We start from the raw sequence: 16844 nt of genomic DNA on the forward strand, positions 1-16844 counted from the left end.
CGGATTGGCGGGGCCCGGGGTGCCGCAGTCGGGGGAGGGCCCCAGCGCTCGGATTGGCGGGGCCCGGGGTGCCGCAGTCGGGGGAGGGCCCCAGCGCTCGGATTGGCGGGGCCCGGGGTGCCGCAGTCGGGGGAGGGCCCCAGCGCTCGGATTGGCGGGGCCCGGGGTGCCGCAGTCGGGGGAGGGCCCCAGCGCTCGGATTGGCGGGGCCCGGGGTGCCGCAGTCGGGGGAGGACCCCAGCGCTCGGATTGGCGGGGCCCGGGGTGCCGCAGTCGGGGGAGGACCCCAGCGCTCGGATTGGCGGGGCCCGGGGTGCCGCAGTCGGGGGAGGGCCCCAGCGCTCGGATTGGCGGGGCCCGGGGTGCCGCAGTCGGGGGAGGGCCGAGGCCAGGAAGCGCCTGAGTGCGAAGTCCCAAACCACAGGCCGGCTCGGGGCGGGGCCACCAGGTAGCGGCTTTTCCCTGCCCCGCGCAGGCTCCCAGGAGGCTGCGGTCAGAGGCTGCCTGTAGGGTGTCCGACCACAGCTCTGCGCTGACTGAGAGCCCGCAGTCTGTGGGAATAGCACTCGACTCCCGACACCAGTGGCCTTGAGCAGAATGGAGCTGAAATGGGATGGGACAGAGCGCATGACTGTGGACTATGTGAAGGGAATCCTGCAACCCACGCCCACCTGCGACAGCTGGGACTTCCAGGCCAGGCCCGAGGACCTGCTCATCGGCACCTACCCTGAAGCAGGTGGGGCGGGCAGGGAGCAGGGGAGGGGGCGGGAAATGCCTTAATAGTGAAATAAAGAGATGACCGGGTTTCAGAGGAGGCTGCTGGCTGGGCAGAGTGAGGCCACAGCAAATCGCCGTGGAAACTGAAACTAAAATGACCTACAAGTTTTAAGCGTTTAATTCTTCCAGCGACGCACATTTCGTTTTACTTCCTCAGAAGAGCGTGAATAAAACAGCAAAGAACAAAAGGGCTCTAGACTTGGTGACTGATTCGTTCCCCAGGCAGGCCTTCCTGTGGGCCTGGTACAAAGCCGCTCTGTGTGGGTGAGCAGGAAAGGGACCCAGGCTGATTTGGGGACGAGTAGGGGAGCTGTGGTTCTGCACTGCTGACCCGCTCAGCAGCCCTCAAATCTGCAGGTCAGGAGCGGAGAGCTGTTCTTCCTAAGTGTCCCAGTTATGCCCCAATTAATTAATGATCTGTCTAGATTTAGTGGGACATACGCAGGTGACCAGGGGTCAGCAATAACGGCCTATCCCCTGGTACTTCAAACCTAGACAGTTGAGCCGAGCCGGAACACATGAACACACAGACAGAATTAGTATGCAATCACAGCTATTCCTAGTGGGTCCTAGGCTCCAGCAAATGCACCGGGCGATGTGCACCAAAAGACGGACGATGAAGACAGAGACAGACGGGCGGCCGCAGTTGGGTCAGGCTCACACAGCACAGCAGTCAATCAGGGGCTCGTCTCACGGAGTGACGTGGAGTCCGCCTCTCATCAGGCAGGAGATGTCCACTGAAGAAAATCTGGTCTTATACAGCCAGTAGTAAACAACTTGTGTCTTATCCGTGTGGGCCAGACGGTGTGCCTTATGCTAGGAGCAGGGTGTTTACACTTTAAGGGCTTAGGGCATTCACATCAAGATAGTGGGGCGTTCACCACATTTTGGAAGTTACAGAGTATTGGGGTCTTCACACAGCAAACATTTCACACAGTAATTATTTCCACACATTAGAGGGGTTTCCTTATGACCATAACATTATTATAACATTCCACCTGGTGGTCCCCGAGGGACATATGGGGAGGGGGACCACAGGGAGCCAAAAATTAATTTTATTTTTTCTGCAGCGTAGGAATCTAATGAAGAGGGAGAGGAGGTAGATAATGGCTAAGACAAATAAAATGGTTTTAGCTGTTTGCCAAGCAGAGGTGACAGAGTTCCATCCTTTTTGGATGTAATAGAGGGGGTTAAAGAGATTCCAGTGTGGGGTGCAAGGTACAGTCCTCCAGAGAGAAGCGATGGTGGTCCTGAAGTCGCAGTGTTTGTCAAGGTCGGCCAGGTCTGCAGCTGTGTTGAGGGTCATGCTGTTGGGTGTCAGGAGTAGGTGGTCGATGGCTTTCAATGTTGCTCCAAGTTTCTTGATGGTGTCATCAGAGTGTTTCTGGAGTTCTTTTAACTTAGAAATGGTGTTATTAATGGAAACGGGTTGGTGTAATGCTTCAGGGAGATAGAGAATTGGATAGGTACAGAGGGATGAAAATATAGGGAAGTTCTTTCAATAAAGGAGGGTGTCATTAAGATATGTAATATTCATAGGGTGAGAAAGAAGGGTGCAGTTATTAGAAGAATCAAGAGGAAGGTCAGAATTAGAGGTATAATCATAATATGTAATATTCACAAAGCAGGTAAGGAAATAAAAATGGCCGAAGTTATATATAAGGGGTTCTGGGGTATGGGGGTTCATGGGGACTGAGAAGAGGGACAGTTGAAGTGGGTTGGCAGCAATGTAGATATTAGGTGTGAATTCAACAAGGGAGTTTCGGGGGGAGAAGTAAGGTTCAGCATAAAGTAGGTCAGAATCGGGTTTAGCCCAGGTACCGTCAAGTAAGAGTGCAGGGAGATTTAGGGCAGAATATCCGACCAGGTGTTCGCCACCTATTGTAGGAAGAATAGTTAGTTGGCAAGAGAATAAATCGCAGCCAACAGGTTTAGAGAAATCAACCATAGCGGTTGAATCACTCCAGGTTGGGTTGAAGCCATGTCCCAGAAGCATAGGGTATGAATGTCTTTAAGAGCACAGTGAGGAAGTTTTGGGTTTGTTGGCAGGAATAAAGTAGTTGGAAGTCTGAGAACCTGGTATTGAGATCCTGAAGGTCTACGTGAAGCTGGCGGATGTTGTCATCCATGGTTTTTGCTCCGGCTGAGAGTAGTTTCAGTTGCTGTTGGGTTTGGATTGCTAATTCATAGGCTGAGTGGAAATTTCTAGATATAAGGTGTAAGCGTTCATTATATCTAGAGTTTTGAAGTTTGGTGTATTTTTGTAGGTCTAAAGATATTTCGGCAATTTTGACAGTGTTAGCTAAAGAGACCGTGAGAGAAAGAGCTGCAACAGCGAGTCCAAGTTGAAGCAAGTGTCTGCGGTTGGTTTGTCCAATAGATGGCAGTGATGGAAGGTTAACTTGGAGTTTATTTCTGAGGGGTGCGCATTGGGGAATGGTAGTAGTTACTAGAAAATCTTGTTTTGTAAAAATAATAGTTGTAGAGTGGATTATAGGTCTGTAGATAATTCTCATTGGGTTGTTTGTTTGGGTTATAATTGGTGGTGGTGGAGATGTAGAAGGTTGAGGGTAGGTGATGCCATAAGAGAATAGTGGTTGGTAGTGGTATGTTCTAAGGCATACTGTGCTGTTATAACATCCTCTATGAATAACGCAAGGTTGAAGAGGGTTTTTTGTAAAGCAATCCGCAAAAGAGAGTTGTGTGTAATACAGTGTGGTTTGTAATGGGTGAGTAAGAGTGTAGGTATAATTTGTTCCATGCACCATCCATATAGTGGAGCATGTATTGTTGGTATCTTTGTGATAGGGTTCCTGAAAGTCTGTGTGTGTTTGTTGGATTAATGTTTGCTCCAAAATTGTAGAACCATACAATAGGTTTCAGACCATATGAGATGTTATATATAAGGTTTACAAGGTCGTCCTGAATATTTAAACATGAATGGTGTCTTAGGTCAGGATTAGAGATGATATTAGGTCTGATTACAGTTTTAGGGTATTGATAAATGTATGTGGTGGAGTCGCTGGGTGAATTGGCGGTGTCTACGCTATTGCCAGTAGTGAATTTGAAAGGAATAGAAAAGTTAGTCCAGGAGGTAATAGGGAATGGGCCATAAGAATATGGATTTGTGTGAAGAGAATTGAAGGAAGAAGCATAGGTTTGATGTGTCTGGAGTAGGTAGGGTAGTTTGAATCCCACGAATTGGAGGTGAGAGACACAGCCACCTGTAAGGCTATACATGGGCGTAGTCCTTTTAAGTAGGAAGACTGGGAATTTGTAGTTTCCTTTCGACCATGAAACATTTGCCCATGTGTAAGGGTCTCCATCAAGGGTGTAGTAGAGAGTGTTTCTGAGGGTATTGTAGATATTTCTGTGTGTTATATTAGGAAGTTTCACAATGGGGAGTTTAGGGTATGTTGCATGAAAGTTGGGAGATAGGGGTATGTTAGTGAGATTTGCAAGAATGCATGCTCTGTGTCTGGTTGCTGTAGTGTTACAGAGGTGAGATCCATTAAAGGAGTAAACAGGTTTGTCTTCAAGTGATGTGTGTGTGTTGGATATGACTCCTGGGAAATGTGGTGTTGTGAAGTTTGTTTTCCAAAATCCCCAAAATTCGGGTTGGGATACTTTCCATTTAACGGATTCGTGTTGTCTGACAGTGTGTGCCTGGAGAAGCCATAAGACTTGAGGAGAGACTTTCTCCATGGCATTGAAGCAATTGAGAACCGTAAGAAGTTCAATGTATGCTCCAAGAACTAAATCAGAGTCATCATTTTTTTCTGTTTAAAGAAATTTTCTATGTTGGACTGGGTGTCATTCGGGATAAATGCAATGAAGCATATGCGAGCTATTTTACCAAGTTTAGGATTGTTATTAATTTGGAGTAAAGGATTGTTGAAATTTTTAAATACAAGTGGTGAGATCTGTAAGAACTTGTGGAATATGTATGGCCAGAAATTTTAGTCTGAGGTTAAAAAATCCTGAGGGGTTATGACGTCCTCTAGTGGTGTTGTAAGAGGTGATATAAGTGTTGGTGACATGAGTCAATGCAGAAGTTGCTGAAGATTGGAAAGTTAGGAAAGCCTATGAGGTAGTATTGATAATATGTAATACTGTTTTCTGTGATTATATGAGTCATATTAAAATGTTCCATTTCATTGAATCCTAGTGGGAGAGTTGGGTTTAGTAGGTGGTGAAAAGAATGGATGTCTGTTAAAGATAGGTATTCCTGTAGGTGTTGTTGTAGGTGTAGATGTTGTAATTGTGTCATTTGTGTATTCATCATAACCCAAATTCTCATAATCCTCAAAATTGTCTCCCTCTTCACCCATGTACCAGAAATGCATTAGTCTTTCCATAAAGGGAATGACATTGAGATTTGCTCTTTGTATACATGAGTAACAAAGGGATCTATGTTTTGGATGGGTTGAGAATAAGAGGATTTGTTAATGGTTTTATATGTTGTAGTTGATGGTTCACAATGCTGTGTGTCTGATTGATATTGATCTAGTGGTGAGTGCATCTTGAAACCATTGAAGTGGTGTGCAGTTTTTCAGTTGGGTGTAGTAATGAGCTCTAAGAGTCGTTTGCTCAGAATTTAGTGCAAGGGTTTGGCAAGAGTGTGCAGGAAGGTATGCAGGGCAGAGTTTATAGGTGCTATGGTAGTAGATCGAGGTATTAAAATCAAAGTGTCCTATAGAGTATGAGAATAAGGAAGTATTATTTGTCACTATGTGTACAGTTGGGTACACATAGTGTTTTCCCGATTTTTTTCAGTTTAGGTATATGGGTAGGATGTGTAAGAAAGATAAGTGAAGGGATTGTTGTTGTGGTAGTAGAGGGAGCAGTGGTAGGGTTCGAGATAGAAGTAGTGATTATAGAAGTATGGGTTGTGGCATTGGAGGTATCAATAGTAGTGGTAGCATTAGCAGAGGTGGCAGTAATAAGGGAGAGCATAACGACTAGCGGTAACAGAAAATATCTGATTGCATGTCTCCCTGTTCTAAATCCTGAATGATGTCTTGTGCTAAAGTGCATGGTGATTTCTTCCTGAGTGATACTGGGTATGCATTCCCATATTGGCAGCGTGAGGGGAAATGGTGGGGATTGATAGTGGAGCATAAGAAGCAATGAAGGAGGTTGCTAATGAGAGTAGTTGGGATAGGATCTGGGTCTCTATTAGGAGAGTAGATGGCTGCCTCCACCAAGCGAGTGTAGTGCTGTAAGAGGTGGAGGTAATTAATAGTAATTTGCTCTGGGAGATATTCAGCAAATGCTTGAATATCTGCCGAAACCAGTTTGGCTCAGTGGATAGAGCGTAGGCCTGCGGACTGAAAGGTCCCAGGTTCGATTCCGGTCAAGGGCATGTACCTGGGTTGTGGGCACATCCCCAGTAGGGGGTGTGCAGGAGGCAGCTGATCGATGTTTCTCTCATTGATGTTTCTAACTCTCTATCTCTCTCCCTTCCTCTCTGTAAAAAATCAATAAAATATATTTTAAAAAATGCTTGAATATCATCCAGCAGGTTATGGAGACTTTGTCTCACTGGGCCTGTGAGGCTAGTCTGTAGGTTTGCTGGGTTTTCAGAATAAGAGTTGGGTATCCAGCAGTACCAAGAATCATTACATATCAGGGGGTGAAGTCGTATGCGATAATTGTCAAGAGCAATACCAGGGTAAGGAGGAATTGTTGGGTATGGGGCTCGTTCTGAAGGAGGGTTAATTGGAAGTGGGGTAGAGAGAACAGTAGGGTAAGTGGGGGATTGGTTTGGTGTGGATTGTGGGGGTACTGGGACTGCTGAGATTTCTTCTAGAAATTCATCTAGTTGTTCTGGGTTTCCAGTGCCTGATCACTGAAAAAGAGAGGGGTACTATTTGTTTAGGATGCAGAGGGTATAGTTATAAAGAGTGGAGCAGGGGTTTTTTAAGGTCTCTAGGGTCGCATGGACGGTGATGGCGGGCTCGGTGGTGGTGGTGTTGTCACATGAACGATACGGACACCACATCCAATGGAGTGTCAGTGGGGTTGCTAAGAGTGCTATAAGGAGGAGGAATCCAAAGAGGGAGATGCAGACAGTCTTTAAGCACATCGTTAAGGAGGCATTTGAGGGTCAACACTAGAACTAGTGTGGGAAGGATTGAGAAGGGGAGTGAGAGGAGTGTGTAGAGATCAATATGGAAGTTTTTGGGTGAGCAGTTGGGTCATGCCAGAGGGTAGAGTTCTGTAGTTTGGTTTGTTGTAGGTGTCCTAGACTGTTTACAGTCCAGAAGAGCGATGATCCAGAGGGGGCGATTATTTCCTGTGGGGATAAGGAGCCAGCCTTAGCGGATTTGGTTAAGATTTTATAGGGTAATTTTTTGGTGATATTGAGGGGTGGTTCATGATCTGCAATGGAATTATTTACAACTAGAGGCCTGGTGCACAAAAATTTGTGCACTGCGGGGGGGGGGGTGTCCCTCAGCCCGGCCTGTGCCCTCTTGCAGTCTGGGACCCCTCAGGAGATAACGACCTGCTGGCTTAGGCCTGCTCCTGGGTGGTAGAGGGCAGGCCCAATCCCTAGGTGCAGCCCCTGGTCAGGCTCAGAGCAGGGCTGATTGGGGAGTTGGGGCGCCACCCCCTGTCATGCACAGAGCAGAGCGGATTGGGAGGTTGCGATGCCACCCTCAGTCACGCTCAGGGTGGGGCCGATTAGGGGGTTGGGGCAACGCCCCCTGTCACACTCAAGGCAGGGTCGATGAGGAGGTTGCGGCGCCACCCCCTGTCACGCACAGAGCAGGGCCAATCAGGGGGTTGGGGCGCCGCCACTGTCACACTCAGGGCAGGGCCGATGGGGAGGTTATGGCTCTACCCTGTCACACACAGAGCAGGGCAGATAGGGAGGTTGTGGCCCCGTCCCCTGTCACACACAGAGCGGCATGGCGATCAGGGGGTTTGGGCGCTGCCCCCTGTCACACTGATCCGGTGCCAGGAGGCCTCGAGGCTCCACTGATCCCGGTGCTAGGAGGCATATTACCCTTTTACTATATAGGATAGAGGCCTGGAGGCCAGCTGGTTTGCCCTGAAGGGTGTCCTGGATCAGGGTGGGGGTCCCCACTGGGGTGCCTGGCCAGTCTGGGTGAGGGGCTGAGGGCTGCTTTCAGGCTGGCGGTTGTTGACTGAAGCTCCCAACCACTCCTTTTTTTTCTCTTTTTTTTTTATTTTATTCTGGTCCAGCTTTAGCTCTGGCTCTAGCTCTGAGGCTCCCTATCTGGTTTGTTTGCCGTTCTATAATCGAAACAATGTATAACTTCAGCTCTGAGATCCCGGCAGGCTGAAAGCTGGTTTCTGGGGTTTTGTTTAGCTTCTTATTTGCAACATAGTACATAGTTGCTTAGAGTTGCAACTCAGAGGCCGGCAAGTCAGGCGGGGAACGTTGGAGTCTGCAGTCACTGGAGCAAGCAAGCCTCATGTTCGCTTCCAGCTGCCTGGCTGCCGGCCGCCATCTTGGCTGACAGTTAATTTGCATATACTCACTGATTAGCCAATGGGAAAGGTAGCGGTCGTACGCTAATTACCATGTTTCTCTTTTATTAGTGTAGATGTGTGGTTGGAGTAATTCTTCTATTGGGGAAAGTCTATTTGCCTTAGGTGTGGACTTTAGTTGTAGACATGCTTTGTCTAGTAATTCTTGTAGTGTCTTGAATGACCTGTCCATGAGTAGTGTTTGCCGTTTGTGTTTGAGGAGGCCATTGTGTCTATGTGTCCAGCTGCTTGTGGGTTATAAGGCAGGTGGAAATTCCAATCGATGGCTAAGTCTTGTGCTTCTTGTTGGACTGATGATGCTGTGAAGTGTGTGCCTTGGTCTGATTGAAAGATTTGCAGTGGTCCATAGAATGAGAACCATGTTGAGAGTGCTTGAATAGTGGTTTTTGCATTTGGATGTCTTGAGGCATAAGCATAAAGTATTCCAGTTGCTGTATCAACAATAGTGCATGCATATTTGTCTGCAAAGGGTACCTGAAGTGGTCCAATAAAATCAATTTGTAAGGCTTGATTAGGCAAGCCTAATCAAGTCTTAGGCACAAATGCATTAGTCAGTCTGGGTGTTATAAGAGATTTAAACGTGTGAGTGCCTTTGCATTGTTCACAGGAATTGATTGCTTGCTTGATGAGTTTAATGGGTGCCTTTAGGTTCCTCTTAGCAGGGGTCCTCAAACTACAGCCCACGGGCCACATGCAATACAAATACTGTATTTGTTCCCGTTTTGTTTTTTTGCTTCAAAATAAGATATGTGCAGTGTGCATAGGAATTTGTTCATAGTTTTTTTTAAACTATAGTCCGGCCCTCCAACAATCTGAGGGACAGTGAACTGGACCCCTGTTTAAAAAGTTTGAGGACCCCTGCATCTTAAGGAACCAAGGGGCAAGAGAAGAATGTCTGAGGTATCCTAATGTTGTACGTATCTGTTGTATAGATTGTGGTGCAAAGGTGAGTTCTGACATAGATGGGAGCAATTTGTATTTGCCATTTTCTTTCCTAAATTTAAGTTTAGGAAGAAGGGTGATGGACTAGTCATTATTTTCATTTCTTACTAATTTTAGATTAATTGTTAATGATTTTGATTTGTCCACGATAGTGATGTTGTCTTCAGGTGTGATGCCTTCTGCTAATGTATCTGCTATTGGGTTGTGGAGCATGTGGGTGTTTTGTCTGTGGCGTGAGTGTTGACATGAGTCATTGTATATTTTATTTTATTTTAAACTTAAAGAATGTTTATTGAAAGATACACAAAGGGAGTCAAAGACATTTGGAAGAAGATACATGCATCACATATAACAGGCAAAGGGCCACCCACCCAATGGGCAAAAACATGGCCAATAAACATGAAAATATGCTATGCTTTGCTAGTAATTGAACAAATGAACATGTAAACCCCATGAGAAAACATTTTATACCAACCAGACTGGCAATCGAAAACAATATTGTAATAGCAATGATTAGCAAAGGGTATAGAACACCAATGTATTTCTGGTGACAATGTAAACTGGTATAATTCTCTTTAGAGCAGTCGGCCTGGTGGTCAAATCCCTCTAGTGTTAACTACAACAATTAAGGCTTGGCTAGAACAAGACTGCGCACAGAGACCACAAGGGGGTGCACCAAGAAAGCATAAAAGATGCGGAGACAAAAAAACATGACAGAAATGGAGGATATGGAGCTAAGAATCGCAATTTTGAGGGCTTGCCATAAATTTGTGCAGAGCCTCACGAAAACTAATGAGACCCTTGATGCTACGATAAAGAAATTAGAAAGTAAGCATACACGGACTGAAATAAAGAATATTATACCCAATAGCAGACCAGAGGAGCACAAGAATCAAAACAAAGATTCGACAAAAAACACCCAATTGGAAAAGCAAAATGAAAAAAGAATCCGAAAGTGTGAAGATAGTGTAAGGAGCCTCTGGGACAGCTTTAAGCGGACTAATATCAGAGTCATTGGAGTGCCAGAAGATGAGAGACAGCAAGATATTGAAAACGTATTTCAAGAAATAATGGCAGAAAACTTCCCCCACCTGGAGAAAGAAATGGACTTACAGGTCCAAGAAGCGCAGAGAACCCCAAACAAAAGGAATCCAAAGAGGACCACACCAAGACACATCATCATTAAAATGCCAAGAGCAAAAGACAAAGAGAAAATCTTAAAAGCAGCAAGAGAAAGAGACTCAATTACCTACAAGGGAATACCCATATGACTGTCAGCTGATTTCTCAACAGAAACTTTGCAGGCCAGAAGGGAATGGCAAGAAATATTCAAAGTGCTGAATACCAAGAACCTACAACCAAGATTACTTTATCCAGCAAAGCTATCATTCAGAATTGAAGGTCAGATAAAGAGCTTCACAGATAAGGAAAAACTAAAGGAGTTCATCACCGCCAAACCAGTATTATATGAAATGCTGAAAGGTATCCTTTAAGAAGAGGAAGAAGAAGAAAAAGGTAAAGATACAAATTATGAACAACAAATATGCATCTATCAACAAATGAATCTAAGAATCAAGTGAATAAATAACCTGATGTACAGAATGAACTGGTGACTATAATGAATCAGGGACATAGAAAGGGAATGGACTGACTATTCTTGGGGGAAAAGGGGTGTGGGAGATGCGGGAAGTGACTGGACAAAAATCATGCACCTATGGATGAACTCAGTGGGTGGGGAGTGAGGGTGGAGGGTGGGGTGGGAGCTGGAAGGAGGGGAGTTATGGGGGGAAAAAAGAGGAACAAATGTAATAATCTGAACAATAAAGATTTTAAAAAAAATATTAAAAAAAAATTCTCTTTAGAAACCAAATTCAGTTTACCATTATTTAATAACTTTGAAGGTATATCCAATGAACCAGCAATTCCACACCAAGAAATACACCCTGGAAAAATTGTTGCATAGGTGTACTTAGGGAAATATACAAAAGAGCTCCTAGCAGCATTATTTCTAATAGCAAAATAAATAGAAATAACCCAGATGCTAATCAATACCTAAATGGATTAATTAATACCAGTTACACAGAACCACACAAGTGAGTCTCAGAAATATAATGTTGAACAAAAAAAAGTGCCTTGTAAAAGAATGCATGAAAATGATTCCTTTTATATTATGAGAAAAAAAAAAAACCATGCAAAATTGTTCAAGATGTTTTTGGGACAAAGCCTAGGTGATAAATCTATGAAGAAATACAAAGGAATAATAAACAAAAAGCTCTCAATGGGGGTTATCTCTGAGAGGGGTGGGGGGGGCGGGGATTTAAGGGATAGTCCTGTTGCCCATCATAAATGTAAGGTCTGGGGCTGGGAAAATAGGGCCTTTCCTGATCCCACCAGCTGAGTTGAACAAAACAACCCAGAACTGCCGAGCCACATCCTGCTGGACAATAGCTGCCATCCTGGGACCCACCAGAGCATCCTGTTGTGCTGATGGCCAATAAATAACCACCGGAGACTTCTCAAGATGGCCAGGGTGCAGCTGTACAACTTCCCGCTCATCAATCACCCGCCACAAGCTACCTCAGATAAACCTGATTGGTCCAACAGCAGCATAAAAAATCTCTGCCAGGCATAGGCGGGTGTGACTCCCCCGGCCTGCACCCCCAGACCGTGGGACCTCGCCCAAGAGCTTCCAATAAATGCGATATTTTGCTCTTACCCTGCTTGTCTTGGTCAATTTATTGACTTTGGTCAGATTAAATCTTAAATCTCAGATTAAACCTTACATTAAACCTAACAATAAACTGGGAGGTGAGTTCATAGGTGTTCATTTTATCATAAGTCTTTATGCCTTAGATTCATTTTCCTTTTTCTTTTTTTTAAAATTAAATCTTTATTGTTCAGATTATTACAGTTGTTCCTCTTTTTTCCCCCCATAGCTCTCCTCCACCCAGGTCCCACCCCACCCTCTGCCCTTAACCCTCCCACTGTCCTCATCCATAGGTGTACGATTTTTGTCCAGTTTCTTCCTGCACCCCCACACCCCTTTCCCCCCAAGAATTATCAGTCCACTCCCTTTCCATGCCCCTGGTTCTATTATATTCACCAGTTTACTCTGTTCATCAGATTTTTTATTCACTTGATTTTTAGATTCACTTGTTGATAGATATGTATTTGCTGTACATAATTTTTATCTTTACCTTTTTCTTCTTACTCTTCTTAAAGGATACCTTTCAGCATTTCATATAATGCTGGTTTGGTGGTGATGAACTCCTTTAGCTTTTTCTTATCTGTGAAGCTCTTTATCTGACCTTCAATTCTGAATGATAGCTTTGCTGGATAAAGTAATCTTGGTTGTGGGTTCTTGCTATTCATCACTTTGAATATTTCTTGCCACTCTCTTCTGGCCTGCATAGTTTCTGTTGAGAAATCAGCTGACAGTCATATGGGTACTCCCTTGTGGGTAACTGACTTTCTTTCTCTTGCTGCTTTTAAGATTCTCCCTTTGTCTTTTGCTCTTGGCATTTTAATGATGATGTGTCTTGGTGTGGTCCTCTTTGGATTCCTTTTGTTTGGGGTTCTCTGCACTTCCTGGACCTGTAAGTCTATTTCTTTCACCAGGTAGAGGAAGTTTTCTGTCATTATTTCTTCAAATAGGTTTTCAATATCTTGCCCTCTTTCTTCTTCTGGCACCCCTATAATTCAGATGTTGGTACACTTGAAGTCCCAGAGGCTCCTTACACTATCTTCATATTTTTCGATTCTTTTTTCTTTTTTTTTTTAAATTAAATCTTTATTGTTCAGATTACATTTGTTCCCCCCCCCCCCATAACTCCCCTCCTCCCAGTTCCCGCCCCACCCTCCGCCCTCACTCCTCACCCACTGTCCTCATCCATTGGCGCATGATTTTTGTCCAGTTTCTTCCTGCACCCCCACACCCCTTTCCCCCCAAGAATTATCAGTCCACTCCCTTTCCATGCCACTGGTTCTATTATATTCACCAGTTTACTCTGTTCATCAGATTTTTTATTCACTTGATTTTTAGATTCACTTGTTGATAGATATGTATTTGCTGTACATAATTTTTACCTTTACCTTTTTCTTCTTCCTCTTCTTAAAGGATACCTTTCAGCATTTCATATAATGCTGGTTTGGTGGTGATGAACTCCTTTAGCTTTTTCTTATCTGTGAAGCTCTTTATCTGACCTTCAATTCTGAATGATAGCTTTGCTGGATAAAGTAATCTTGGTTGTGGGTTCTTGCTATTCATCACTTTGAATATTTCTTGCCACTCTCTTCTGGCCTGCGTAGTTTCTGTTGAGAAATCAGCTGACAGTCATATGGGTATTCCCTTGTAGGTAACTGAGTCTCTTTCTCTTGCTGCTTTTAAGATTCTCTCTTTGTCTTTTGCTCTTGGCATTTTAATTATGATGTGTCTTGGTGTGGTCCTCTTTGGATTCCTTTTGTTTGGGGTTCTCTGCACTTCTTGGACCTGTAAGTCCATTTCTTTCACCAGGTGGGGGAAGTTTTCTGCCATTATTTCTTCAAATAGGTTTTCAATATCTTGCTGTCTCTCATCTTCTGGCACCCCAATAATTCTGACATTAGTGTGCTTGAAGCTGTCCCAGAGGCTCCTTACACTATCTTCATATTTTCGGATTCTTTTTTCATTTTGCTTTTCCGGTTGGGTGTTTTTTGCTTCTTCGAATTTCAAATCTTTGGCTTGATTCTTGCACTCCTCTGGTCTGCTATTGGGTATAATATTCTTTATTTCAGTCCTTGTATGCTTAATTTCTAGTATCTTTATCGTAGCATCGAGGGTCTCATTAGTTTTTGTGAGGCTCTCCACAAGTTTATTGCAAGCCCTCAAAATTGCGTTTTTTAGCTCCATATCCTCCATTTCTGTCATGTTTTTTTGTCTCCGCATTTTTTATGCTTTCTTGGTGCACCCTCTTGTGGTCTTTGTGCGCAGTCTTGTTCTAGTTAAGCCTTGATTTTTTTAGTTAATACTGAGGGATTTGACCACCAGGCTGACTGGCTGTGAGAATCAGCTGTGTGGAAAACTTCTGTCCTCTGGGGAGGTGCTAATCTAGCCTTTGCCTGAGGCAATCCGGCAAATGGCTCTGTGCAGGGCTTGGGCGGGGCGGGATCAACAGGGCGGGTGGAGGGAGCAGTTATGGCTGCTCTCAGTCCCTTCCCAGAGGCTCTGCTTCTCAGAACCCCGGCAGCCGCTGCAAACCTCGGAGAGAAAGCTGCCCTCAGATTCCAACTGATGCTGGACAATCCCGCTTCTCCCGTCTGAGTCTGAGTCCCTAGAGATTTGCCCAGATCTGGAGCTCAGAGTCTGAGACTCCCTCCCAACTGAAAACGACAACGGCGCCCTCAGCCACCAGCCCGCTTTGCGCGCGCACCTCGGTACCTTTGTATTTTCCACACTGCGCCTCCTCTGAGCCTCGGTTTGCTGTTGTCTTTCCTTCTAGTTGAAGAGTCTCTCCTCAGCCAGCTTTCCTGTGGTTCTGGGTGATGTCTGTTCCGTCTTTTAGTTGTATTTTTGAAGTGGTTGTTTGCGGCGGCAGTCTCCGGTGTTTACCTATGCCGCCATCTTGGTTCTCCTGGATTCTTTTTTGTTTTTGCTTTTCCGGTTGGGTATTTTAAATCTTTGACTTGATTCTTGGGATCCTCTTGTCTGCTGTTGGATCTCTGTATATTATTCTTTATTTCAGTCAGTGTATGCTTAATTTCTAGTTGGTCTTTTTTCATATCCTCCAGGGTCTCACTAAATTTATCAGTGGTTTCCAGAAAATTCTTGAAAAACCTTATAAACATGGTTTTGAACTCTATATCCAACCATTTGCTTTCCTCCATTTCTGCCATTTTTGACCTGTTTCTTTGTCTCTGCATTTTTTATGCTTCCCTGAGTTGGTAGAGTGGCTTTGTGTGCTAGGTGTCCTATAGGGTCCAGTGGCTCAGTTTCCCCAATTACCTGAGGTGGACACTCTTGGTGCACCCCTTTGTGGGCTGTGTGCACAGTCTTGTTGTAGTTAAGCCTTGATTGTTGTAGTTATCACTGGGAGGAATTGACCTCCAGGCCAATGGCTGTGAGAATCAACTGTGTCTGCAGTGGGAGAACTTCTGTGCTGAAGACACCCTTCTGGGGCAAGACTTGCTTCAGTGGGGCTTTGGTGCTCACTGAGTCTGCCCCCTGAGTGTGTCCCTTATGGATCTGAGGAGTTGTAATCTGGATGGTCCCACTCTGACCACTGGGTACACTGGGTCTTGGATCTAAGGAGTTGCTAATTTAGCCTCTTCCTGAGGCTACCCAGCAGGAGCTACAAAGAAATCTGCAGATTCCCCTTTCTTTCTTGGGGTTTGGAGGTGCCCAGATGAGGCCCAGCTGTGAAGCAATGTAAGCCGCTGTGGGGCCTGGGGACTTCTCTTGGAATTTCTGGGTCTGTCTGGCCCAGTTGCAATTTGTTAGGTAATTTTCAGATTGCGAAGAGCCAGGGCATTCCTATGCAAAAGCCTCTGCTGCAGCCTGGGTGGGGTGGGGTCTCAGGGAATCAGCAGGGCAGGGCAAGCAGCTATGGCTGATCCTCAGCCCTGCCCTAAGGGGCCCCACGTCTCAGTGTCCTGGTAATCGCTGCAAGCACCTTTGAGAGAAAGCAGCCCTTGAGTTCAGAGTTCTGCCTTTGCCAGACAGTCCAGTTTCTCCCCGTATGAGTCTGGGTCCCCAGAGACTTCCCGCAGTCGGGAGCTTGAGACTCCCTCCCGATTAAAAAAGACAGCAGCATCCTCAGGTGCCAGCCCCTTTCCGAGCGCTCAAGCCTCTGTACCTCTGCACTCCACCTCCGCAGCTCCTCTGAGTCTCGGTATGCTTTTCTCTTTCCTTCTAGTTGTAGAATTTCCACTCAGCCAGCCTTCCTGTAGTTCTGGATGATGTCTGTTTTGTCTTTTCATTGTACTTTTGAAGTTGTTGTGGGAGGCAGCAATTTCTGGTGTTTACCTATGCCGCCATTTTGGTTTCTCGTGTCATGTATATTTTAATTTGCTTGGAGAGGCCGTAGAGTTTTATCCAATAGTCTTGTGACCATAAAGGTTTGCGATTAATTAACCAGCCTTTTGACCATTCAGTGATTCCTTTACAGACTGCCCATGAGTCGGAAAAGATGTAAATTTTGAGCTTATGATTGTCAATTGAGTCCTTAAAGGCTAAATATGTAGCTATGAGTTCAGCATGTTAAGCAGATTTGGACCTACCAGTCGTCGTTAGCACTTGTGATGTCGCTGGATTGAAGGCTGCTGCTCTCCATTCGCACCGGTCACCGGTTACGGAAACTGATCTGTCTGTAAACCAGGCGTTGTTAAGTTCAGGGCTATATTGTGGCCCTTTCACACTGATCGGATTGGGTGGTCTTACAAACTTGTTGGCACGGGTAGGTGGTTCCACCTCAAGTTTATTGACCTCCTTGGTGAGGAGGGCTGGTTCACTGGAGCCAGAGGTTTCTCGTGTGTTAATGTACCACTTCCCCGAGAGAACCTTTTCATCCATTTGGGAACCTGCCAATTCTTCAGCTGACATTTTGAGCCATGCCTTAAGGGGCAATGTG

General features: G+C 45.3%; 1 protein-coding gene across 3 annotated transcripts in view; it reads left to right on the forward strand.

Moving 5' to 3' along the window:
* Nucleotides 1-397: 397 nt before the first annotated feature.
* The window catches only part of LOC139015406 (sulfotransferase 1C4-like), a 32537-nt gene continuing 16090 nt past the window's right edge, over nt 398-16844 (forward strand). For all 3 annotated transcript variants that reach the window (XM_070423228.1, XM_070423227.1, XM_070423229.1), the window contains exon 1: nt 398-736. In XM_070423228.1, the coding sequence (XP_070279329.1) occupies nt 598-736 (139 nt within the window). In that variant the 5' untranslated portion in view covers nt 398-597. The remainder of the gene's footprint in view (nt 737-16844) is intronic.

Source organism: Myotis yumanensis, unplaced genomic scaffold (genome assembly GCF_028538775.1).
Source record: "Myotis yumanensis isolate MYYU_CA2020_CCGP unplaced genomic scaffold, mMyoYum1.0.hap1 SCAF_8, whole genome shotgun sequence".
In the NCBI taxonomy this organism is placed as follows: domain Eukaryota; kingdom Metazoa; phylum Chordata; class Mammalia; order Chiroptera; family Vespertilionidae; genus Myotis; species Myotis yumanensis.